We start from the raw sequence: 27,953 nt of genomic DNA on the forward strand, positions 1-27,953 counted from the left end.
TGCCTTCTAGATGTCGCTAAGTGATGTTTGTCCTAAGTCAGGAATCTATTCTCATGTTCAGTAGTTGTTATTTGTTGATGTGGTTCGTAAGTGTTTCTCGTTTTTTTATATAGATTAGACTTGTTTTTTCATTTGAATGGTTTGATTATTGGGGTCCTTTATAGCTTGCTGTTCAGTGTGAGCCAAGGCTCCGTACTAAGACCTATAATTTACTTTTATAAATAATGCTTTGGGTGGAGTTTGGTCTCATTGGCACTCATACCACATCTTCTTATATATACTCATTAATGTGTACCCCACATCTCCTTTCATAATGTTTTTCATCATTGATCATGAAAGTAATGCCCTTATGTTTCTAAAGACCAGTCCATGTTAAATTCAGATAACTTGTATATATAATGATAAGTCCAAACTTGGCAAAGTGAGATTTCATGTAATTTGTTGGTTTATCATTATCTTTGTGGTTGTATATAATAAAACAAAAACAAATTCTATAGAAAAATTTTATTCTATTTTCCATATTGTTATAAAAAAATGATGTAATTCACAAAAATATGGCAGGATTTTTAGCAAATAGAGCCACACTGTTACACTCCGTCAGAAATGATATGTTAAATGTACAAATGTCATGGATTGTGGCTTGACTAGGTTTTAATGACAAAGTGGAGACAACTCTTTAAATGCCATGTAAACAAATTGTATCTGGATTTACCTCCTTAAAAATTGAATGATGATTTAAACATCAAACTGAAAGACTACGAAATATATGCTTATCATTCAAATTATAATACATCGTATCTCATTTATAATTAACTTATTGTGTAGTATAAATTTGCCAATTAATCATCTCTATATCATCAAAGATTATTATTTTTAATATTTACTTCAATTTAGATAACCTGCATATTCAATTCTTATACACATTTGAACACATTCTACGTAAAACCCTGTTGACCATGGATTGTCAGAGTTATTTTCCTTCTAACAAAGAGTTACCTCTCTGCTAAAAATGAGTTATCTCCCATGAGTAATACTGAAAGCATGTTTCTATGTAAAACAAACAAAAATAAATTAAAAACTTCTCAAAAATGTACATGTAAAAAACAAAACAGTGCAGAATGGAAATGAGACAAATAAAAAACAACTAACAAGTAAAAATATTAAAACATTTAGTTTTATACACCAACTCCACAATATATTGCAACAATCACCATAAACAAATTAATTCCCTATCCCATGGTGGCGATGAATTTCTGGCAAGATATTAACTTTTAATTGAATTCTTAAACTATTTTATTTTATCTAAAAACTTTATTTTGGCCCAACTTTTTTCAAGTTCATTTTTTAAATAAAGAAATCTGTTTCATACGCAGTTGATCTCATATTTTTATAAATGTATGAATTATTAGTGGCATTTTTCATATTTTTAATATATTTTGTTCTTTTATTTAAGCAAAAAAAAAATTGTCATCTGCTAATATATTTCTTCTAAAACATCAATTAACTGTAGATTAATTAAAATAAAATTAATTCTGTAACATTTATAAAAACAGAATTCCAAAATCTCATTTCACTAAAAATAATTTGTTTAAAATACTAAACAAGCAGCAAACATTTAACTATCACAGATTTCTATTAGGAAGACATGTTGGCTTGATTGAATGGCCTATTTGGACAAAACTGTTTCATTTGAGCCTTGATAAGTGACTTCACATACTCGTTATCGAGAGATGGGATGGCCTATTCCAACAGACTTTTATTAAAACTATCAGTTTTGACCACACAAGAACATTAAGCTTATTAATTTGGCTAATTACTACACTGGACTGTTAGTAATTTATATAACCAAAATGTATTAAAAGAGTACATATAAATAGAACACATAAAATATAACATTAAAAGTTCTTAACATTTTTTACAGCAACTGTACATTCTATAATTAAAGCACTAAATTTTTTTTTTTGTATAAGTTAATAATCATTATGTTCAATTTATAAGTTACAACATCAACACACACTTTTAAAATAATTTTACTTTGCTATATATGTTTGTTTCTATTTTTAAGTGCCAGCCTTAAAGAAACTTAAAATATTCGATCTTCCGTTAACAATCTAATTATAATAATTGTCAATTGTAAGTAAGGATCTATATGTAAAATTATACTCCTTTGCCATAAACCTTTTGGTGCAGTTAGGTTGATCATTTTTGGATTTATCTTGTGCACCAATCTGAAACAGTGTTGTTTTTTTTTCAATATAGAATTTCTTTTCTTTATAATTAATTTCTTTTTAAAAAAAAAATTATATTTTAAGATATACCCTGCTTTAAATATCTTTTTCCTATATTTTGCAGGAAATAAAAGGTATAAATTTAATCCTTACAATATTCATATCACATGTTTCCCTAAATAAAGAGTACTCCAAACTTTAATATCTAAAACTACTATAGAGCAACAAAATTGCATTTTATAACTTAAATTTTTCAGCAGTTGCAAAAGACGTAATCTCATGAATATGCAAATGAGTGGACATTATATGTCATGGGATTATGGACTATGGATGAATATATGGGGACATTGTTATTTGAAAGACTGATGTAGTCATTTGTGAACATATTGCATCAGGTTGCCATGACAGCAATGAGACAGAGCTAGCTTCATTCTCTTCCTCCTCCACCACGGTCTGTATCTCTTTTCCTTAGACAGCATCTGAATACGAAGCCACAGTTTCCCATTCTTCGGCTGTCATTTCTCCTTTCAGTGTCCTTCTCACTGCAAATGGTAGAAAATTATTACTTTCTATTTGGCTACAAACTTTTAGAATTTTTTTTTTTTTTTGAATATATGCACATAAATGTACGAAAACATGATAAATAGATGGACAATACTGGTCTAAACATAAATCTAGATTCCTAGTCCTATCAATCAACAAAGGATTTAAAACGTCCACACAAATCTATATTTGTTAGTATTTAACACATTAAACGTTACATTTTCTAAGAAAAATTAATTTCCTAAATGGATCAATTTATATGAGAATATATTTTGTGTCATATTTGAAATTATTCAATCTTTTCATACAGTGCAACCTATCTATAAAATTGGTTAAAATGCCTAAGCTGTTAATTGCAGAACATGTAATGTCTACTTTAATGTAATATTCAATGCTTTTCTAAACTCTACTTTACCAGCTCACATCATTTCCCTTTTTAATGTTATTGCCAACCACACCCTCTTGTTTTCAAAAAGAATTCCCTCTTTAATTAAAATGCATAAAAAATTCTTAATATTTCCATGCAATACAATATTACAACTTCATACGAGTTAATAACTAATTTAACATAATTACATGCTAACTTCATGCCTTTTAAAATTGTTTGGTTTGAAATCATTTTGGTAACTATTTGAACCAGACTTGGCAGTATATAATATCTATTCCAATATACTTCAAGAGTAAAATGAAGGAAATCACCTTAAGGTTTATTGATAGATTTCTTTCAAGCAACATAGATTTAACAGGGACTGCTAACAAACATTTATTACAGAGGGTAGGCCAGCTTTCAGGGTTTACTGCATATACATTACTAAGGGGGGGGGGACATTAAGCCTTCTTACTGCAACATACACTGAACTGACAACAGACATTTCACATAGACAGACACTAACGACTTGTGCATGTTACGAAAGCATCACAGATGCATAATGAAGCTCAGTTGTCATGATTTTAAACAGTTACATGGATAAAGCACTTAGATCCAATCTCATCTCTGACTCATTAAATGTGATGGCCATTAACCTGTTAATTATCTGTAAAAGCTACTAGCTATTAATAAGACATTTAGATGCAAGAGTAAAATCTTTCCCTTCTCTACTGACAAATCAGTAACACAAAGAATGAACACAGTTCAATGAAACCAATTTCTTCAGTTTTTACAATACTCTGCATACAAGCCACTGTTTTACTTTTCAACTGCATTTAATCCAACAATTATTTGAATACATATTTCCTTATAATTTTTTATTATGCAGAAAACAATATCTTGCCAAACTGTGATAAGCAAAATGGACATGTTAGTTAACTTGTGATTGTGCAACACAACAAATCTCAGAGATCATCTCAAAACTTCTTTTATCTTTTCCAAATAAGATTTACTTAAATTTACATATAAAAACACCTATTCGTCCTAATACAAACTCACTTTTGACTAGATTTTGATAAAAGAAGTTTCGAGATAATTGTCAAGTAAAGCAGAAATTTATGTGACTTTGTGTCTACAGAGATATTATCTGTCCATTTTGCTTAAAGACTAAGCATTTGAATATATGTTGGATTAAATACTTCGTTTTTTATCTCATAAACATCTCTAGCTAAAAGTCAAAGCCAGTGTATGCAAATATAGAACTCTCTTCTAATAATACAAGTGCTGCCTACAAAAACAACAAAAGGATTTCCCCGTAGTTTAATTTTCTTATTTGAACTAGAAATGTTTTAATGTTTTTTATTGTTTAGTATACTAATAAAAATTACATGACAAAATAACGGTCAAAAAGAAACTTCATGCTTAACAAAAGAATTATATTTCAATAAACAAAAAATGAAATCAAATGGGAAGAATTATTGTTAAGATGTGTACAACAACCAACACATGTGTTTTGGGGCATTAGTGAGATCTGTGGTTCACAATCAACATACACTGAGGGGAAAATAAAAAGTGGCAAAAAAAAACATTCAAATAAAAATTGTCTAACAAACAATGAGCAGTTTCTGGTTACCTAATAATGATCAGTGTCACTATCCCGAACTGAAACATAATCAAATAGTGACTTTAAAGCAAGGTCAATAGTGCTATAATAACTAAATATTACACTCAGGTCAATATTAAATAAATATTACCCTGAACACAGGTCAATATCAAATAAATATTACCCCAACCACAAGATAATAGTTAGATCAACGTGTAGAAACTAAATGATATCAAACCTCAAGATAGTATTAGGCATATATCTAACTAAATGATATAGTTGTGTGCGACTGAAAGTGAATACTTGTTAACCAATGTATGGAAGCAAATTAATTTGAAACCTCACTAATAACATTTTTTCTGAAATAAAAGTAAGTTTTTAAATAGAAAAAATCTGATATTACACAACATTTATGTATTCAAATTCTTCTTTTCCTGTATGTTACAGGCAGTTTAAACGCAGTCTGTCTTATGACAATGATCACAGTCTATTAATTCAGTACACAAAATCCCTACAGACACCAGAAACAATGCTTTTCCTGCTTTTCTTTTGCCACAATGAGTTCTATAAGAAAGCTCTAACCTCCTTGCAAGTTCAAGATGCTCCACAGCACAATTTTTCTTACTTTTTATTTTTGATATTAGAAAATATGATGCTATTTCAAACCCTGATTTCCTCGATGAATAGTTGTTAAACATGATGGACACAGCAATCGTATATCAATGGCATGAAGACAAACTTCTTAAAAAGCTTGATGGTACATCTAAACCAGGAACCAGTGTAAATACCTTTGCTACTTTATACATACATAAGATACCAGGTAAACAGAGTATAATATCAGGACTTTTTCTGGAATGGATCAGACGTTTTTAATTGAATTTACTTTTTGGTCCATATAATCAGATAAAAGTTTAAAAACAATAACCTTAAAACACAATGTAATCTATCGTCATGCAACACTACTGCACGAACTTCCCATGCATACAATTTATACAACTTTACATGTTATTTTCTCTGATAAAAGCTTGACAAATACACTTTGAAAACACATACCAGTTACTTCTCAATTCTGTTGAATAATAAACATTAAAAGAAATCTTATTTGTAAGAATCTTCAGTCTTCTTTTAGTATCAATTACCATACATTTCCAAGAAAGCCTTTTTCATGGTACGGAAAAACATATTTTTGAAGTGAGTCTGCTGATTTAATTTTTTGGTGTTCAATAATTATTTGAAATGGTTAACTTTTTTCCCCCATCTTTTGCTGTTTCACGAACCAAAAGTTAACACAAACTGACTATAGACAGTACCATATATATAAGGATGGAATCCAATATATTTCTAAAGTTAGTGATTTTATGGGACACACATTCAACTTTGTTGACAGGTCAGTAAAACAAGATATTCTCTGGTAAGTCTCAAGATAAGAACTTATTTATAGGAAAAGTTATTTGCATATTCAAAAGTTCAGAGGTCAATGAGGTAGTCTGGGAGATTTTAGTACACTAAATCAGGACATGCTACATAAACAGCCAAATCATTTTGAAAGCATTCAAAATTCTTCAAATAAAGTTGGCCAGAAAAAAAATTCAAAATCATCTTAAAATAAAATATTTCTGCTCCATCAAAACCAACATGTAGTTGCAAATTTTTTTTTTAGAATTGCTATAGAAATTTTAGAATGAAGTTTTGACAGAGCAAAAATAAACATATAATTCTAATGCAATAGAAATGGCTTGGATGAGCTTCAATCCGCAGTTGACAGACTTAATTTATTGACTTCTATGTTGAAGAGTTGCAGTTAAATGTTTATTTGAACAAGTACATGTATTGCATTAGAATAAAGGTAACAGCACTGTATTGGAAGTATTGTCGTTGTCAATTGAGAAAAGATGGCCATAACTATATCGGTCTTAATGGCTCAGCTATGCATTGCCTGTAAAACTTCAGTGAAAACTGACTAATCTGCAACTGACAACGGCATTACTTCCGACGGAGCACCGTAATTTCGTAAATTTCACACCAAACTTGGGACCTACCAATTACTACCACAGGAATGACGTTCTACGATCGGCTGCAAAAGTAATATTGTGTTACTGTATTATTGCATTATTTAATATGGAACCATTGGTTTAGGGCGTTAAAACTTTTTTCTTTTATTGGCTGACACAACTATCTTTGGTTGACTGAATAGGCTGATTTTGTAGGATGAAGAATAAAATTGAGAAAGGAAATGGGGAATGTGTCAAAGTGACAACAACCCAACCATAGAGGAGACAACATTATTTCCCTACAAACTTATTTCCCTACTCGTATTATTGTCCAGAGAAAATCCGTAATATTTACATGTTCTTATATGACACACTCCTACAAAGGGTATTCAAAACTTCCAAACAATATCAGAAAGATTTCTTAATAGCCACCTCCAAAAATACTGGCTTATTTATACTTCCAACACAGGAAGATTCTGCAAACCAGTTATATAAATTCTTTTTACTGTCCTATATCTACCTTTAACAAAATTGCCTTCTATTTTTAATGGTGAATGCAGAAATGTTTCAGTGATAACCATCCTATGATTATAAAAGTACAGTATGGTTCCTGTTGATTTATAAATAAGCCATTTATCAAAATCTGATATTTTGTAGTGTTGTTTATTAACATATAACCTAGTACATACAAGATTTTCTGTGATTTTTGGCCCGTTTCCTCTCCCTCGGAGCACTTCTAGTTGGTGCTGCCGTTGCGGTACGAACACATGCTTCTAGTAAATCATCATCACCCGTATCATACATCTCAGAATCTGTGGTTACACAGCCACGAGAACTTTTATTACTCAAAGTGTCCACTAAAAAAATTTAGATCATTTTACAAACTGATTAAAAAATATCATTATATATATTGACTGACAAATGCTTTAAACCTAATGGCAAATACTATATAGCTAGAAATCAGGATGATACATGTTAATGTTATATGTATACAAACCCTGCTTTATACTAAACCAAAACATGAGCATGATTTTTAACATGATTGACCACAATGTAATTCCACATTAAGAAATCTGTTCAAACCATTGAGAGTTTTTTTCTGTGTTGAAGGCCTCACTGTGACTATGCGATGAAAAACAGCAATGAAAGCGCTGTTTGCTTTTTGTGTTTTTTTGCAGTAGATGTGCTGATTTGTAACATGGATGAATACCCTTTATCCTTCCTTTTCTATAATAGACAAATTATTATGACAATCAACTGACAAGATACAACTGCATATTCACAGCAATTTTTTTACCTATTACGGTTGACTTGCAATTTGAAAAAGTAAATATTAAGGAATATTCTGCTTTTTGAGGGGTATTATTTCCTCTTTATTAAAACCTTTCTCAAAGGGACCAAATACTTACAAGGTCGTCTACTTCTGTGTTTCTGACCAGGGAAGCCTCTATCATCACAACTAACGTAACCATTAGATAATATTTTCTGCAGTTCATCATCCTTGTGTGTTGTTTCCTTTGGATTTGTCATAGAGAATCTATCAGTCTGGAAAAAGATTTATACATAGTTTAACCAATGGCATTAAATTAGAAATCATCAAGCTAAACTAAATCTTGTAACACTTATTATCTTAATATAAGTATACAAGTAAAATATCAGTTTATGAAGGTCTTTGGGAGCTGTTGTGGTAGTGATGAATTCTTTTTAAACTAAAGTGTTTTCAATTTCTGAATTTCTGGACCTTAACTTGTCTTTTAACCTAATGAAACCATATGCTATTAACATAATTTTAGGCATGATCATTTTGATTTGTTTAGTTGCATTCTTCATATGAAACAAAGAAAACAGATCTTCAAACAAATTTCAAAACAAATGATGTTTAAAACCGTCAAATTTAATGAAGGGTGATTCCTATCTATAAAACTGTTTAAAATGAAATTTACTTATTATTCTTTTTAATGTATCAGCATATATACATACATCTACGATCATTTTTCCTCTGGTTTTCTTTCGCTCTCTCTGATTGGCTCGTTTCTGTAACTGCTGTATAACTTTCTCTCTCGTTGTACGATACTCCAATGAAAATTCACTGACAATCTTACAGAAGGCATTAACTTTGAGATCTTTGGCTGTATGTGTAGGTAATCCCATGTACAATAATAACTTAGTGTACCTGTGACATACTCTTCTATGTACAATTTTTAATATCATAATTCTTTCTGCAGCATCTGCTAAAAATTCTGATAATCTGTAAAGAAATACATAGACATAAAAAAAAGTCTTTACAAAAATGCATACCATTCATTTCTTCGACACAATTACATATTTATTCCAATCTTGTTTTTGAATGAATTAATCCTGGAAATTGTTTCATGAAATTTCATTATTGTATAATTGTTAAATGAATATTTTAGTTCACTTGCAATAAATGTTTACCTTTATTCTTTTGGGGTGTAAATAACTGCTAATATAAACAGCTCATAGTAATCTTAGGTTATTGGTGTTTTAACTGCGTATGAAAACAGTTTATATTTAACTTGGGTTATATTCTATAAATAGGTCCTACAAAAACACTTCGAAATTATAAAAATTTGTTTCAATAATTTCTTGTAAAATGTTTAATATTTATTTGGTGATCAGTAAAAGACACAAAACAATTTACCATAACCAAACACAGTAAAAAACAGTCTGCCACATCAAAATAACTATCAACTGTATAATGAAGTGGATTTTTATTCTTTTTCCGTGTCATCATGATTTAAAATAGCATGTAAGTATGTTGTTAGCTAGTTCAGATAGACAAAAATCCAAACACACTATATATTTAATAAAAACAAAATATGATTCTTTTTTCCAGTCAATTCTGATTAATGAAGATGATGGCAATTTGAAATGTTTCATACCACAATGGCCAATTGATTGACAATTGATTTCATTTTACTAAGGTGTACATTATCTGGGAAGCAATCTGCCATTTAATTAATGACTATCATATTTTTTGCAAAAAGCTTAAGATTGTGAATTCAATAAGCTGCAGATCTCTGAAATGCCTTCTTTTAATTACTTAAATTTTTCTCTTGTAAGTGACATCAATTTTTATATGGGAAAGATGTGTTCAATGTGCAATGTAAACCATGAATGGAAATACTATATATGTGCCAATGTAACATAAATCAACACAGAACTTAATACAAACCTTGGAGTACTAAACCTAAACAGAAATCATTATCTAGTGTAATCTAACATAATTCTTAGCTTTCTTAATTTCATAATTCCTCTTATTTCTATGTTTCATTCCTACTCTTTGATTCATTCTACTTTATTTTATACGTCATGTTTTCATCTAAATTTTCTTAAAATCAGAAAGTATATAAATGCAGTATACAATTAACTTACCTAAAATGATGCTTTAATTTCATTATTGCTTTAAATGAACATGAACTTTAATATTAAAGACCAGACAAAGTAATTGCTGTTTGATAACTCATATGTATAATTTAGTTCACCAGTTTAAAACTTACTCCTGCAGGAATCTTAAAATTTAAATCTAAGACTTGCCAGTTTGCCAACAAACATTTACTATACACAATAACAATAACTGACTACTTAGACTTTATACTAGAGCTTGAGCTTCCTTCGTGTTTAACAATATAACTGACTTACTTTGACTTTATACTAGAACTTGAGCTTCCGTCATGTTTAGCGATTGCACGTAAATGATCCCATGATGCTTTACAATCTGATTCTAATCGGTTCAGTTTATTGGCAAGTTCGTCCCAATCAACCTGAAATAAGAAAACACATTACACTATACAATTACATTTTTGTCCTGTAGGTTAGAGACCATACTTTAGAAAAATGTTGATTTTTAGTTCTGTTTCAGAAATAGTAATTAGGGATTTGGTTTTATTTTGCAAGTTATGTGTTAAAACTTTCAAATTGCAAAGATTGCAAAGAAACTCCTCGCAAAAATTCAAGAATATGTGTCCATAGCACACCACAAATGGTTACTTAATAACAAACATATGTACAAGATCTTTATTACAAGATAATATGGCTTCCACCTACCTTAAACCAAAACTTTAACCTGATGTAAAACTGTCATACAACTGGAAAACATGATGCCCTTCTACTTCATTGGCAGGTATTAAAATAAGATGCATTTATTTTCCAATTGCCCCGTTAACTACTAGATAATAATTAAACATAATAATAAACTGTTGTATTTGGGAATTGTTCAATGATGAAACTATAAATACTTGTAAATATCTAAATAATGTCCCAATAAATGAATGTGATTCTAGGATGTTTTTGGAAATTTAAAAGCAAGAAACCCAGACTTACCCGTGAACATCTAGCTAATGTTCCTATATCTGAATATAAATCTGTCGTATCAGGGAATTGTTCGTTAATGATGCTACACAAATGATGAAGTAATGAATGTTTATGTACAGTGTCTTTGACTTCAGGTATTTTGGTTAAATAATCGATACTGAAACCTCGCGCCTGAAATAAACAAAATATGTTATAAATCACACTTGAAATAAAACTTGAAAGGCAACATGTGAAAAATTTAAAATGCATAGATAGAAATATAAGCCAAAGATGAATCAAATGTAGGAAGTTTATTGAATGAAAAGTACTTAATCAAAGTAGTTCCAAGATTGAATTTATTAATGAAAATAATTTCAAAATTTCAAATGAAACTTCACAAGAAAGTATTATTCATAAAGAGATCCATGTTTTAAACCTTTTTTCCAAAAAGATACATGATATAGTTCTTGGTTTCTTGTATTTCCAGTCAGGAATTTACTAAAAAGTAAAATTACAAAAATTTTGACCTCAAGAGGAAAATTCAAAAAGAAAGGTCCATTTTCAAATTGCAAAATCAAAAGCTCAAACACATTAAACGAATGGATACAGTCATATTCCAGACTTGGTACTGGCAATTTATTCATGTACAAGCCATTTGTGATAAATGTTTTTTAAATATTCACCACTAAACATTAAGTACTCAATAATCTTGCAGTCCATACCTTGACATAAGACATAATATAACCAATCAAACAGTACTTACTGAGGCTCCATTTAAAAAGTTTCCAATGGTTAATACAACTGATAAAATACATTTAAATGTTTTATTGTTCCGCAGTTCATCTATTCCTTTCTTCAGGTCAGACAGTGGCTCAGCAACTTCCTATAATAAAATATTTTAAGTAGCAGTTAACTTCATACATTTTTGTACTTGATTTATATAATACTGTTGATTTTTTTTATGTATATCAACAATTTTCATTGATATTATGTATTACTTGATTGTCTGGGTTCAATGCATTCTACATACAAGCCTAGAGTAACCTCATATCAAACATATATAAAATTACACCACAGCTTTTTTTTGTTTCAGGTTTTTATTTCTCTCAAGTTTTTAAAAGTTGTGAAACTTCTTTGTTCAAATACAGTTTGAGAGGTGGCTGATATATTCAGATATGTGCACAGAATACCTAATAATCTATAATAATGTATCTTGTTACAAGGTAAGAGCTTCATAATTGAAAAACTTCAAGTCAAGGTGAAGAGTAGCAATAAAAGTCATGTTCCTTTCATATATGTTAATTTTCTAATATTTCATTATTGTGATATCTACATCTTCCACTATAACCTTCCTTTTGAAACCACAGAGAGATGTGTCCGTTAATTTCACTTACTGATTCAATAACTTCATAATCTAATTTAAATAACCAGAGAGACAGTCTAGCCTGTAGTTCACTAATAGATGACAAGGTTAGAAGAAACTGTTCAGCTGTTCCAAGGGGAATGTCTGGATTAGCCATCTGAGCTTCTAAAATCTTCCCCTTTTCTTCCTCTGTTGGAATCATAGATGTTAGTATTTTCTGTAATAATTAAGTAATAGTATAATTTTCATTTGTAATTTTCAAATTCCTTTTCAGGTTTTATGTTCTATAGGATTCTTATAAAATCTAATATACTATTAATAAATCAATCAATCATGTTGCTAACAAATTCTGTGTTTATCATTAAATTGGATAAAATATAACTTCCCTATCAAAACAGCAACAATCAAAGATATCACTTAGTTGGAGATTTTATTCCTGTTGACATTTTAGGTAAATATTCATAAATCTTTTTTTAAACAATTTATATGCTTATCTATTTTTGAATAGGAGATAATGAGAATGATCAATGTATATTCGCTAAAAATTTTAATAGATATACATTTATTTTAATTATACATTTTCTTTGCAAGAAGGAAAAGCTTTACCTTATTGTAATGAAATAAAACTGAATACTGTCCAGCTATCAGGAAAGTACAAACAAAGAAATGTTCAAGCTCCCAGAGTAAATCTAAATGGATAAGAGAACAAGCAAAAACATATGCCTGAAACAATTTCATGGCAGAGCAACAAATTAAATACTTGCCTCAATACCCTCCTTGTTCATAATGGAGTTATCCATCTTTAAGATTCCTGCTTTGATGGTCCTGGGTGGAGGTAGAACTGTTAAACCAATGTTGATGGCATTTGACCTTTTGGGGTCAAGAACATTGATTTCTTTCTTACCAGCTGCTTCAGCTTTCTGGAAACAATAGGTAAATTGACAATGAAACAAACTTAAAAACAAAAATAGAACCTTGGTGCCAAATATATATAAGGATACAGTGCATGGCCATAAAAAAAATGTGCACTACTTGAGTACTATGTAAAGTTTGAGAACACTAAGTTTGGTATTGTTGAAAACTGAAGATGATGTACTTGTTTTTAAAATAATGTTGAGGACTGAAGATGGTATCCTAGTTTAATATTGTTGAAGACTAAAAATGATGTCCAGTTTTAATATTGTTGAAGACTGAAGATGATGTCCATTAAAAATGTGTATGGCCTTTTTTGTTTTTGACTGGAAACTTTCCTTGTAGTTGAACTGTTTACATGAACATGTGCTTTCTGTGTGTCATGGAATATGATTTTATATGTAAATTGAATATCTATCCAAAGAGTTCTTTGTCATTTGTTTTTAACTCCAAGGTTATCATGTTCTTAATGTCTAATGATTGTAAGCAAACAAGCAGAAAATCATTTCTTGAGTAAGTAAGGGGCTCAGGAAGTAGAATTAGTGGAACACATCATGCAAAGGTGAACTATCTAACATGCTTGTAGGGTACACACTCAACTATTCTAGTTATAAGATCACATGTTGGTCAGAAAAGCATCACTTTGGCAAAATTACCAGTAGTTTGAAAAGAGGAATACACTTGGTGAGTTAGAAATATCAACTGTTAATAAACTTTTCTTTTTATTTTGAATTTAGTTGTAAAATCTTCAACAAGTGATGAACATAGGAGATTATTAATTGTGCTTTTAGGTTTTGTGGTAGATCATTTAAATGAGAGCTTTAGTCAATACAATATTCATCTTGTCACCTTTTCAACTGCTCCATTTAGTATTTCTTTAGATATCAGTACATCTCAAAAATCATCTTTTCAAATTTAACTATTAAGAGAGCAAAAAATTAAAGCCCTTTTTACAGTGAAAGTTTTTTTAAGACATAACTTTGCCCCTATTCTCTTGTAACAGCATACAGCTTGCTCCAGTCTTACAAGATTATTGCTTTACTAAATATTACTAGATCTATGTTATATCTTTTTAACTTTGGGTGTCTAACAAAATTTTCCACATTTTTTAGACTAATAATTATCATGCAATCAAACTCTTTTCTTTTCATAGGATAAAATAACTGGTTCTCAAACAAGAATTATAATCTGGTGTTGGCTGTCCAATTATGAATTATGTGAAGGAAAACAGTTTCAGGGATAGAACATTACAACTTATAACTTTATCGGACATATTTTTTTTTTCAATACATTACTTGGTAGTGTGTTTTTCTACAGGAATGGCATGGGTAAAAATAAAAGGGCAAAGGTCAAACTGGTATAAATAGAAAGCAATCCCATCATCCTTACCACATCCTGTTGTTGTTAAATTATATACATGCAATAGCCAGAATTTATGCAAATTAGGCACCATGACCAAATAGAGACAGCAACACACAGTATGAAATAGAAAAATGGTGAAATTATTATCATGATTATAATGAAGTACAATGATTTCCTGAAAGAAAGTTTGAGAATTAGTTGACGATCATGCATTCTTAATTCTACAACTTTCTACTAAAAAAAAAATTTTTAAATGACATACTTTTTTAACAACATTTCAAACAACAACAAAAGAACTGATTTTTTTTTATATGATGGTATTATTAAGTTTAAAGCATAAAGAAACCATTTTATATTCCTTATTATCTTTGTTAATTCAAATAATGCATTTTACTATTTTAGATTGCCTTCATAAACTGCTCTGTCTTTTCCTCCATCAAAGAATTCAATTCTTGTAAGTCCTAGTGTTTTGTTCAAGGAAAGTTTGACTTTTCTTCAGAAATGCCTCTTTTTTTAAGTAACAATGTAACCATATGAATGCTGAACAAGTATGGAATTATTTTTTAAAGCAGGTGTAAAAAAAAATGATTTCTTCAGATTTTTATTGTAATCAACAAAAGTAGCTATGAATTACTGAGTAAACTGTATTATTTTACAGATGAACTAAAACAACACTGACCTTTTGTTTGATTTCACTCATTCGAGTCTCAAACAAGTGTTCCAGTTTATCAGGGTCTACTTTAACATCAATAAGGTCCTTCCATACAGTGTCTCCCTTAGTTATAGGGTGGGGCTGTTCTGTTTTAACCTCTCTCCAATGAAGTTTTAATGTCTTCTTTTTCTTTTTTAATGTTGACCCAGGTGCAGGTGGCAAATTTAAATCTACATTATTTTGTGGTCCTCCACCAAACATTGGAGGTGGTGGGGGAATTCCTCCTGGTAGTCCTGGGGGTGGAGGGATTCCCATTCCAGGAGGAGGAGGAGGTGGAGGGGGACCACCTATACCAAAGGGTGGTGGGGGAGGGGGTATACCACCAATTCCAGGAGGCCCTCCAGCAAACGGCACTGGAGCAAAAACGTCTATATCCTCATCATCACATAAATCTGTAAAATCTAAGTCTTTTATTTTTAATGGCCGATGTAATCTTTTCTTAAGTTTGTCCCATTGTAAATCACTTTCTGTTAGAACAATTTCAGGGGTTGTTGGTTTAGGTTTTGGAGGTTCATTAGGTTTTACAACAAGTCCCTCCTTAGCTTTAGATATAAGTCCACTTAGATCACCTTTCGGTGCTTGCTTTTCTCTACCATTTTGAATTTCAGGTTTTTGTTGAAATCTATCGATATTTGACTGAATTCTATTGTCATCATAATTTTCTTGAGGTTTCATCATAGGAATTCCACCATTATTTTGTGATAAAGCATCTTTAAGATTTGACACACTCTCCCCCCGATTTTTAAGGACGTCCACATCAGGATGTTGTTGTGATTGTAATTTTTCTGTTAATTCTCGTTCCTTCGCTTTGTCTTCTTCCTCTTTAGTTTTTTGCATGTACTGCAACCATCGACTATTACTACTATTAGGACTAAGTTCATTATTATTTTGTTCCAAAGCGTTCTGAGATTCGTTATATTTATTATTACGCATTTCAATGTCATTTTGTTTATTTATTGAGTACCCATGAGACTTCTGTCTTCCATCATCTGAAAATAACAAGTTAAGAACCAATCAAATTATATGAAACAAAATGAAGCTGATTATAGTTAACAACTTTTACCATTCAAAAAAATGCTTTCATACAAAGATTTCATAACAACTTAATACATTCCTCATATCAATCTGTCAATATATTAAAAAAAAATATCCTTCATTCAATAGCAGTTTCCATGAAGACAATCATTTAACCAAAACCCCTAGGTATAATATAGAGTAACTAATAAGTTTTATAAATATCATCATACAACTTTAATAAGTGTAAAAGTTCTTAACTTATGGTCCTGGACAAAATCAGGAGAACTATATAAACTGTAAAATACTATACTTTCAACTATGCATTAAGCTAGAAAACTTTTTAGCCACACTAAGGTATTAACGGTTCTAGTAACTAGTTTACTATTACAATTGTGTGTACACTAATCATATGTTGCTATGCTCACTCTGCTATTGCACTCAATGATATTTTTTTTCATGTATTCTCTATATATTCTTGGTACATGTACTGTCACGACTGAGGTAATGTTTTTCTTCCACTGTCATATTTTAACGTATGTAAAAAATTGGGTAGAATTTATTTACTGTTTAACATTCCTATTTGGAATTTTTCTTCCAAAAATACCTTTATATAAATCATTCAACTTTAAAATGTGCAGTATTAGTAACAGTGGAAAAGTTAGTCAGAACCTTACCACCCAGTCTTTCATTTTCACCTAGAGGTTGCGAATAGTTAGTGGTTGCAGTCTCCCGCGGTATATCCACCGCAGGAGGCATATTATTATCACTACTACATGTGTCAGTTGATGAATTGCTGGCAACAGATGACCTATCTCCATTTCTATTGACAACTCGTTGACGAATATTTTCATGCTCCTGATCTTTAAGAAATGAGCGCTGTCTCTCCCTGCGATCTCTGCGTGTTCTAGTCATATCTGTAGGATCAGACCATGCTGTGTTAGTGATTCACACAATCAAAGTGACAATAAAAGCCAAACTCATCCAAGGATAACTAACAACACTGCAACTTATAATTCAAATAGCAATTTTTTCTGTTTTACACGGTTATTGTGATTAATTTCTTTAGCTAAAGTATTTGCAATTGGGCAATATTTCTGATTTTGATAAAAGAAATGATATATGTAGCTTTCATAATTCTAGCAAGTTTATTAAAAATTTGTGAAACAGGTCTGAATGTATAGAATGTATGCAAAAAGCAAGATTTTTTGTTATATCTGAACCCTATGGAAAATGAATATCAAAATCACAAAAAGTGGATAGAAATTCTCCATTCATTTCTGTTTTTATGTTTTCATGAAATTTCATATCTGTTGTTATTCTTATCATAAGTTGCATTGCTGTCATTGTAAATCATGAATTCACATATAATAAATAATAATGTCAAGATAAATGTAGAGAAAACCGATAATGCAAAACTATCTGGCAAATAAAATCTGTGTAACATGTATGAATTAGATGCAGGTAACATTTTATATTATTTTAAAGACAATTTATGAAATTCATTTGTAAAAAAAAATCATTTTAGTATAATAAGAGAATGCTTATCTAATTCATACATGATACACAAAATAAAATCATAGCAAAAAAGCCACAAAATGTTAACAGATTTGAAAATCTGGTAAAACATGATCTAAAATGTAAAAAGGATCAGTCACAAAACTGTGATTCAAAAAGTGTAGGGAAAAGTCATGTGATCTGGAAGTGTCTACTTAGGAGGAGACAACTCCTTACCACTGGAATCAAAAGGAGACGATTTGTCATCCTCATCCTTAGCACTCTCTTCAACCGAAAACACATCATCTTCCTTATTTTCGTTGACCGAAAATATATCGTCTCTACTTTCTGCTATTGATAATAAATCGTCTCTACTCTCTGCTATTGATAATAAATCGTCTCTACTTTCTGCTATAGAAACTAAATCATTTTCTCTATTGTCTATTAGCGAAACTAAATCATCAGCCTTACTTTCTGCCAGTGAAAGAAGATCATCGTCCTCTTTCATGGTCTCATCAATCAAATCTAAATCTGTCTTTTCTCCATCAGAACCTAAACATATCACATGATTCTTGTACAAGTCTAAATCCTGATATCTAGTATTCTTACTTAATTCTGTACACTTTATGTATCAATGTTTGACCAATGATAGTGTTTAATCAATATTTTCTCATTAAGTACTGTAAACCAACTTGATTTTAAGGGCAATTTGGGTTTTTTCTCACTTTTTTAAGTAGAAAATAACATGTATATAAATAAGGGTAAACTATATGGATAAATTAGAAAGTTAGAAACTCGTTAAAATAAATCTTTGAAAAGTTAGCTAAAAAGGGCTGAATGCAAAAAAGATATCCATGTAAATAAGTTGTTTTACAGAACTCATAATTGAAAATAAAACAGATTGAAATCAACAAAATAATAATTTTCATTAACAATATACATGCTTAAAATGTAATAGTTATTTATAATGGTCACTGAAATTATCCCATTTCCCATCTTATAAGTGCTCCTTAGTGAAGTGACCACTATACATAAGCTATTACTTTCAAAAGATGTTAGCACCAGTATTCATTCAAAAGATTTTTCAGGTTTGAAGAAATGAAGTAATTTCTGTTATTATTAAGATAATTGTAAAGTAAGATTAACCCATTGTGTAACCTTTAAAACTACTGAAACTGGTGCACAACAAATCATAAATAAACTCAAAAGAAAACAGTTCATAACACTCATAAATAGAAACATTCTCTTTCAAATCTTACTTTTGCAAACTCAAAATAAAAGCAATAGGTTATTATATTTATACAGCCACAATGCTGAGATTGACAAATTTTTTGTTAATTTGCTTAAATTTGAAGAACCATTTATCAATAAAGCAGTTAAAAATAAGCCATTTGTTTACTCTAATCAAAAGCAATGCAATCATTTCAACAGCCACAGAAACATATACCTATGCCTTAAGTTTGCAAATTATGGTTCATCCAAGAACAGCACATTCCTAATTTTTCATGAGAAACAATGAATATTTTCGTGTTTTATTCCATTTTGTTCTTGAATGAACGATGTCAATAAGTTCAAAGCCAACAAGTGTATAAATTCAATTCTTCTAATGATCTAAATATTAATGAATGCCTGAACTTACTGTTTTGTGATTTAGGACTAAGTTCTGCTGTACCATTAACTTGTATATTTTTCGGCATTTCTGCCAATTTGTCTGGCGGCTCTACATCTTGTATCATTTCATCTAACCTTGTCCGTCTTTTTCTGTTTGGGTCAGGCATTTGATCCTGGATGTTTTCTGGTGGTAATGAGGCATTCCTAATAAGACAATTCAAAAATATATGTATATACTATACTTTAAAACACCTAATAAGACAATTAAAAAAAATATATGTATATACTATACTTTAAAACAATCTTCAATTTCATACATACTTACTGAACCTGGTTATCTCCCTTGCCAAACTGTTATAAATTATCTCCCTTGTCTAACTGTTATAAATTATCTCCCTTGTCAGATAACTCATCAATTCATACTGCCTTTGTTAGGTTTTCAAAAGAACCTTTAAGCAACATCCCATGGAACAGGAAAAATACCACACAATATGAGTCCTTACTTAAAACGGACTACATTCCAGAGTTTAACCAATTAATCAGTAATTGATCTAGTTAAAGTTCACTTAAATTCTTGTTGCCTGATTTGTTAAATTTTCATGCCTATTGTTTTACTGAATTATTGGTTATTTGTTAGTTACATTAATATTTACAGGATCCCAAGTTCAGGTTGCTTTGTTTTGTGAAAGTTCAGCTGAAGATGAAGTTACGACCTCAGAAAATTGCAGTGTAGTTGATAATGACCTAATAATAAATGAATAGCTTACTGTATAGATTGATTTCTGAGTTCAGCGTAGCGTTCTGCTGCTGGTTTCTTCTCATCTTGTAATGTCAACAATGAAGGAACACTTCTATTCTTTCCCTGTAATTTCTTCTGTTGAATTCCTGTAGAATAACGTCTGCTCTTTCTAACACCATCTGCATCACTCTTAGTCCTTGGAGTACGTCTAAAATAAATGTATACTTTGTTATAATATAGTTCTTTAAAATAAACAGCTATTACCTTGCACGGGTTATTGAATCAAAACAAAACAGATAAAAGGGAGATAACTACCGTTCTATAACATATAAAAACCTTGCTTTGAACAAGTTTGGCACTCTGAGTCAGATTTTATCTTGCTAGCTCACAAAGTATAACCATACCATGACTCACAGTCATAGCTTTTACTCTTAAATGGTATATGATTGGTTGGAAAAGCAGTAAAAAGCAATTTTATTTTTAAAGTATCTGGTTTGACCTAACCTCCTGCCAAGGAGAGGATCATGCAAACATGAGTCCACAGAGGCAGTTCTATGAGTGACATACCTGGAAGACTGTGTTTTACTTATTGATGTGAAAATGTGTACTTTTCAATATATGATTTCAATGTAGAAATATAATCACAAATTCTTTATTTGGCTAATCAAAAACCCATGATGGTTTTTAATTTCATTCAACAATTAAAACTATTCTTTTAATGACAATAAAAAATATGTAAATCAGTTTGATTGAAATAACTATTTATGTTTTTTTTTTCACCTGAGATGTTCTCCCTGTACTTCTTCCTCTTCTTCCACTTGATCTTCATGTTTAAGTGCCGACTCGTATAACTGGAACTGACCAATCAGATCTAAGTCTGCTCCGTTTCTCATAATATGTCGTTGTGTAACACGCTCCATTTCTAACTCTTCTAGAGCATCAGTTACATCATAAAATGTGTCTTGATCTGGGATTGCACTCAAGACCTTAAATTGAAAAATAGGAATAACTATTCAATAATTGATTTAAATTTCATGAGAAATGCAAGACAATATATTTAGATTTTGTACCTTTTTTCTTCGAACAGGTATTATCTGTGAAATATTCTGTTAGAATCTCAAAGTTATGTGTATCAAATTATAAAGTGAACAAAATCAAGTGTAACAAAAGGGTATTTGGTAAGAGATTTATGGTAAAATAATTATGCAATATGAATATGTGGTATGAGTTTTGCAATACAGTGACCAATGGTTGGTAATTTTTTGCATCTGGTGGAGAGTTGTGCCAAAAAATGTATGATGCATTTTGCAAACTTTTTATTTCTTGTTCTTTCAATTAATTTAGAGCAAAGCAAGGTGCTACATATTAGATTGAAAGTGGTGATAAAACACCACTTTCAGCACTTTGAGTTTCAAAGTTGCAGCCAGCTTATAATTGTTGGAGGAAGCCGGAATGCCAAGAGAGAACCGTGACATTTGGCAGGTAAACTGGCAATTCTAGTCGATTAAGATTGGAAACAACAGCACCTGACAGTGCAGGGTTCCAACTCATAACCTCAGAATTGACAGGCTAGTGATAGAATATATGTAATACTTATAACTATTGGCCATCAAGGTGTCTACTTGATGATGGATTCTGTATTTTACATTCAAGTTTGTAAAAAGAACCATTATTTCTACGTATACACTGTCTCCTCACCTTGTTTACTAATGTCATGGAGTATATAAGGAGTTCAGTGTCACCTCCATCTTTCTCATCTAAAATACTCATAATGTTGGTCCAAGGACTCAAACCTGGAAAATATTACAAACATGTTTAAAATCAGAAACCAAACATTTTGAGAGTTAAACTATAGGGATTTATTTCTAGTCTTTCATAAGGGGTGGTGTTTTGTGTGTGTGGATCAATTATATGAAAGGTAAACCAATGGCGCGGGGGTGTTGCATATAACATGTATAACGGGTGAGGTTTCTGAGACAATGAGTCTTAAGGCAGTCTTTTAGCTACAAGTTGTTCACATGCATTGACTGTGCCAATCATTTCTCGGATCCCTGAAATATTTTCCTGTATTATAGTCAGGAATATGACAGTTGTTAAATATAGGAAGATGTGGTATGAGTGCCAATGTTGTCCATTTGTTTGATGTGTATGAGCTTTTGATTTTGCCATCTGATTATGGACTTTCCATTTTGAATTTTCCTCAAAGTTCAGTATTTTTGTGATTTTATTTTTCATATAGGGTTAATATTCATTCTGTTTATTTCTTTTATACATGTTATTAGGAAAGTTAAACCTATATTTGTCCTCATTTTCTTGCAGGTTTTCGGTGTTCAGTTAATCTTTATTTTAATCAGATACTATGAAAACTGAACACAAACAAGCAAATTACAACCACCTTATTACCTACAAATAAACAGACCTAGTTTGACTATTATCTTTGGGATCATTTAGATTGGAGATTTGATATAATCAAATAGGTCTACTAAGGTGATTATTTAAATGATTGTAAAAATGATAAACTTTAACAAGGTGCTTGGCTATTATATATGTTACATTCTATCATTATATCCCCCATCTTCAGTTATCAATCAACAAAATGTCAACCGACTTAAAATTAGGCCAAGAAAACAAAAATGTACTTTTCATCCAAATATTTCTATTTTTTATACGATATTAAATTCATATCAATTCACCACTGATAGTATACAGCATTGTCGAAGTAAAACACAGGTGGTCAGAGACTCAGAAATTTAGAAACTATTAAGTAGTGTCAATTTGTGAGTTAAAACTATTCAAAGATTGTGGTATATGGTATTTTATGCCCTATAATCTTCAAACCTTAAGAAAGTGAAAAAGAGTATAGAAGGCTGGTTAACTGTTGAATATAGTACTTTATACCCTGCAATATTGTGTGTTTTAAATTCCTTGTGTTTTGGGGCTACTGTCTTATTGATGTGTTCTTCAACATCTTCTTTTATCATCGTATTAATATTGTAAGTGCAAATGTAAATATAAGATGCTAGCAGTAACAATGTTTTTGCTTTTTGCTTTTTAAGTTATGACAGACATAGAGAGAAATTCCTATGAACTGTGTCCCTGTCCAAACTTTATCATAAGAGGGAACAGGCCAAAGATTATTTTTATTGGTTACTTTATTTCCCATCACATATTTGAATGATATAACAGTCAATGACGTCAACCAAGCGTGACTTGCCTGTAGTCATTGCTTTTATCTGTATTTTTTATTGACCATTTCATATACTAGGTTAAACTCCTGTCACAAAATGTACACCTTTAACCACGGCTACTTTAAGATCTCAGTTTTGTTTGTTATTTTTGCCTCCAGTAAACATAATGACAAAACTAACTATTAGTTTTCACAAAGATACAATCATGAAAACATTTGGATTTTAAAAAATAATTGTACTTGAAGTTTAACAATAATATTATAATTTTTTTTATTAGTCCCGTCTGTTGTTAAATTACATGACATTTTAGAAGTATAATTATCTTCTTTTAAACCTGAGAGAATACAATGTACAATGGTCGTACCTATAATTATCAAGCTTTTAAATTTAAACATCCTGGACAAAGTTAGTGTCAATGTGCTAGCCAGAATAAATCTGTCAGCAAAATTGTTTCCTTTCACTAAATTGTCTACTGTTTATTTTAAGTATTGCATTGTAATGGTGGAATGGTAATACGACCAGTCAATGTTTAAAATTATTCTTTGATGTCAAAGTTTTACATAAAGAGGTCAATATTATTAAAAAATGTTTAATTACCTCCTTATTTCAACTGTGTCAACTCATTTGAAATGTTGCATTTCTACTTCAATAGATACAACTGTGTATATTTTCAGGTGTAGAGTATTTCAAAATGTAAGGTCTACTTTTCATGTTCTTTTTATTTCTTAAATAATGAAACCCTTTTATGTTGAAAGAATCATTCAGATGCTTGTACGATTTTTTTTTTGGTCATTGGGGGTGCTGTGTCACAAACTTATATCACCTTTTTTATTTTCATCATTGAAGTAACGTTAAATTGTACTTTGAAATTCTTGCATTGACTAGTAGTCAACTCTGGTTTCCCCATGTTATATAAATATACCAATACCCCCTTTTTAGAAGAAGTACTATCTACATCATGCATTTCCTTATTGTGAAAGTGATTTCCCCTGTTAATTGACTAACATGTCTTGTATATCATTAATTACCTCTACGTTTATCTACAGAGTTAATGGCTTGTAGAAGTAACATGGTGTTAGTCTCTGTGTACTCAACAAATACCAGTAATAACTTCAGAGAAGTCTTCACCACCAAACGAAACTGAAATAGAAATAAAATACCATATTAATTCATCATTGTACTCAACAAATACAGGTTCTAGTAATAACTTAAACTTTAAAGATACCTTCAGATCCAAATAAATATAACACTGAAATAACTACAATAAGCAAACCATATGTTTTAAAATTCATCTGGAATACATAGGCACAAGCAAAGGCTTCCAGGCACTAACATGTCAATCAGTAGGATTGATTGATTCTTGGTACTCTAATGCCATTTTTGAGTGCCACTTTTTGGCTATTTTGTGCCAGCAATTTTATATTGGTGGAGGAAGCTGGATTACCCAGGGAAAACCACGACCTTTGATAGGGAAACTGACAACCCTAGTAAATTAAGATTGGAGTCAAGTGCACCCACACGAGTGGTGTTCAAACTCAAAACCTCAGTGTGGACTGGCCAGCAGTAGGACATCTGCACTGGATAATCATTTTTGAGTCTTGTTTTATATTATGGTCTGAAACCAAGCTTTTTTTAAGAAAGCCCCTTATATAAGTGAAGAGAATGTGCCCTGACCATGAAAGTATACAATTTTTTTAACACCTGTTCTGACCATCAAATCTACATTAATCCTAACCAAATGATATAAATAGCTGTAAGATGTTTACAGACGTTTGTCCTGAATAGGGTTCACATGGAAATCTATTTTTTTTTTATATTGATACAAATACATGTATCTTCACTTATAATTTAATCAAACAGAATAGCTGCCAGTAGCATTTTAAGTATATATAGATTTGACATGCTGAAAAAGGCTCTGTGTTGAAGGCCGTACTTTGAAAGAACTACAATTTACGTTTACAAATTTTTAAATAAACATATGAATATAATTTATGATTAAAGTTTGGTCAGTATATAAAGCTCATTTGATGCAGAAGTGGTATCTTCGTGCTCTGGGAGGGTACGCACTTACTTTCCCACAAGAATTATCAATTGTATGTATAAGGGTCACAACATGTTCAGATAACTGCATGCTAACAACTGGTTTCCTGTCATTATATTTATGCTCATTTATAGAAATATGATTAACTTCAGCTTTTTTAGCTAAAGGGTGAATTTAAGTTCTTCCTGTATCTAACACAAAGGGAATTTTATTTAACAAACAAAAGCCACAACAGGGTCACTATCAGTCACAGGAACATAACTTTCTCGTTTGTTCAAGGGCTCATCTCAAGTTGGAAGTAATGTTAGTCCTTCTGTTCAGTCTAATAGCAGACGTAAAGGGTTTTTTAAGACAAAAGTTTTGTGAAATTATTTTTATTGTATTATAAGGGGAAAGAGGCTTTGACCTGGAAAAATCTGAATGGTGATTTAAATTATGAATGGTCTATCATACTGATTCATATTATCTGAAGATGGTATCCTACTAGTGAGCAAAGGTGCATACTTATACATTGTACCATTCAAAAATATAACCTTAGATAACAGAAAACTAATCGGGAGAAAATTGATTAGACAAGAAATGTTCTGATATTTCATAGTACTAAAAATTTTACTTTAATGTTTTAACAATGCTGCACAAAGATTAACACAATGTAAAAGAAATATTTATGTGACCTTGACTAAGGATAGCAGTTATTTGTGGTTGTCAAACATAATACAAGTTGTCACAGAACACATAATATTGATGTGTAACCACATTAATTTGTCATCTAACATATGTTTGGGGGGTTATCAACCTGTTAGATTTGTCACTAATTAATAAACCACAATTTCTTTACCCTAATCTTATAATAAAGATTTAACAATAATCGTGCACTGGCTTTTCAGGAAACCTCATTTATTTTAAACTTAGATACCTTAAAACTGTCTTAAGATTTGATAAATATTTTCACTACCTTTAAATCAATTTTTTTTCTCTCAGAATGTTGATTAGTGTGGGATAGTGTGTGGTTATTCATAAAGGGTGTTGTACCCATGTCATAACACAATTAATTGATTTACAGGATACACCATTATAAAACTGTTAGAATTTATTACAAAAATCAAAGTGTCTTTGGTGGGAAATTTATCAATAAATTCTGTAATATAACTTTACTGAACAAAATCATTCAATCAAATTTTAATCTTTTTCTCACAAAAATATGGGTCACAAATCTGTCACCATGATTATAAAATAATTTTTGCTATTTGAAAAACATTTTTCAATTTCAAATTCATTGAATTTTCTATTTGATAATCCTATTGAATGTTGTGATTATCAAACTGTCGTCAATTTTCTGAGTTGGTGATCACTTTTACCTGAAGTGTTGCGTCACAAATACTTTTAACGTTACAAGTGGAGATTACAATGTAATATCAATTAGGATAACATGTCGACCCTGTGTAAATAACATTTTTTCTAAATCCCCTGAAGTAAAATTGTTTTTTCAAGTGAATGTCACTCCCACTTATTTCTTTGTAGTTACACGTAGTAAACATAAATAAAAGATAACTGAAAGTACACAACAACCTCCATGTTTTACTGGACTGAAAAATAATATAAACAAATGTATTGGATAAAAATTTTGATAAAATCCAATTTGTGCAATAGAATTTGTGCCTTATAGCTCTATAAGAAATATAAGACCAACAGATTTTTTTTCACTTAACATTTTCTAGAAGGAAGTCATCAAAAAGATATGGAGACCTGAATGAGAAAACACGAGATTCCATTGAAAACAGTTTTTCTTATCCTTTTAAGTCAGTTAGTGTTCTTTTATAAAAGACCTTATACGTTTATTCATTTGTAGTCTCTTTCAGAGGATCATTACGAGGGTACAAGACCAGATCTCTGTGAAATTCAAGAGTCTACAGTCCTTAAATAGTTGTCTTCTACTGAAACCATAACAATTGATGTCCATGGTGGTCTTGTCTTGATAAGGATACTTCCCTTTGAGGATAAGCAAGAGCAACAATTGAATGATTGCATTATGATAATAAAACCTACTAATAATCCAGTACATAACTATTGCATGGTCCTTTATTGGTTTTGGATACCTACCTTTGATGATAATAGTGAATAAAGCCACTGGATGGTCTCATTGTGGTTTATAACTCCATTCATACCATCAACATACAGCATCACTTGACCCAAGGCTGAAAAATAAAAATAATATAAGTATGGGTATGGGTACATATTTGAAGTGAATATTGCAGAATTGCTTAAATAATAAAATGTTTAGGAGATTAGAACTTCTTGCACATATAATTAAGTGAATGCACAAACAGTATATATGCCAATTGAGTATGTTTCAACAAAAACATTTACTTCAATAGAAGTTTATTCCAAGACTATCCTAGGTTCAATTGGTGGAAAGTACAAAATCAGGGTTTAAAATATGTGTATGAAGATTTCTTCCTTCTAATTCC

At 30.6% G+C, this 27,953-nt stretch overlaps 1 protein-coding gene across 12 annotated transcripts in view; it reads right to left on the reverse strand.

Annotated features, from left to right (window-relative positions):
- Positions 1 to 489: 489 nt before the first annotated feature.
- The window catches only part of LOC143080929 (FH1/FH2 domain-containing protein 3-like), a 77,087-nt gene continuing 49,623 nt past the window's right edge, over positions 490 to 27,953 (reverse strand). For 7 of the 12 annotated variants that reach the window (XM_076257101.1, XM_076257095.1, XM_076257094.1 and 4 more), the window contains 17 exons: positions 27,586 to 27,680; positions 24,473 to 24,584; positions 21,955 to 22,049; positions 21,037 to 21,242; positions 20,285 to 20,464; positions 19,546 to 19,721; positions 18,144 to 18,458; positions 15,363 to 16,384; positions 13,174 to 13,329; positions 12,441 to 12,626; positions 11,810 to 11,929; positions 11,077 to 11,238; positions 10,396 to 10,517; positions 8,713 to 8,980; positions 8,142 to 8,277; positions 7,422 to 7,589; positions 490 to 2,770 (listed from right to left, as the gene is read on the reverse strand). In XM_076257101.1, coding sequence (XP_076113216.1) covers positions 2,697 to 2,770; positions 7,422 to 7,589; positions 8,142 to 8,277; positions 8,713 to 8,980; positions 10,396 to 10,517; positions 11,077 to 11,238; positions 11,810 to 11,929; positions 12,441 to 12,626; positions 13,174 to 13,329; positions 15,363 to 16,384; positions 18,144 to 18,458; positions 19,546 to 19,721; positions 20,285 to 20,464; positions 21,037 to 21,242; positions 21,955 to 22,049; positions 24,473 to 24,584; positions 27,586 to 27,680 — 3,593 coding nt within the window. In that variant the 3' untranslated portion in view covers positions 490 to 2,696. Of the gene's footprint in view, positions 2,771 to 4,771; positions 4,801 to 6,780; positions 6,816 to 7,421; positions 7,590 to 8,141; positions 8,278 to 8,712; positions 8,981 to 10,395; positions 10,518 to 11,076; positions 11,239 to 11,809; positions 11,930 to 12,440; positions 12,627 to 13,173; positions 13,330 to 15,362; positions 16,385 to 17,086; positions 17,327 to 18,143; positions 18,459 to 19,545; positions 19,722 to 20,284; positions 20,465 to 21,036; positions 21,243 to 21,954; positions 22,050 to 24,472; positions 24,585 to 27,585; positions 27,681 to 27,953 lie in introns of all 12 variants that reach the window. The other 5 variants (XM_076257098.1, XM_076257097.1, XM_076257099.1 and 2 more) reach the window with 5 other exon arrangements.

This window comes from Mytilus galloprovincialis, chromosome 6 (genome assembly GCF_965363235.1).
Source record: "Mytilus galloprovincialis chromosome 6, xbMytGall1.hap1.1, whole genome shotgun sequence".
Lineage (NCBI taxonomy): Eukaryota > Metazoa > Mollusca > Bivalvia > Mytilida > Mytilidae > Mytilus > Mytilus galloprovincialis.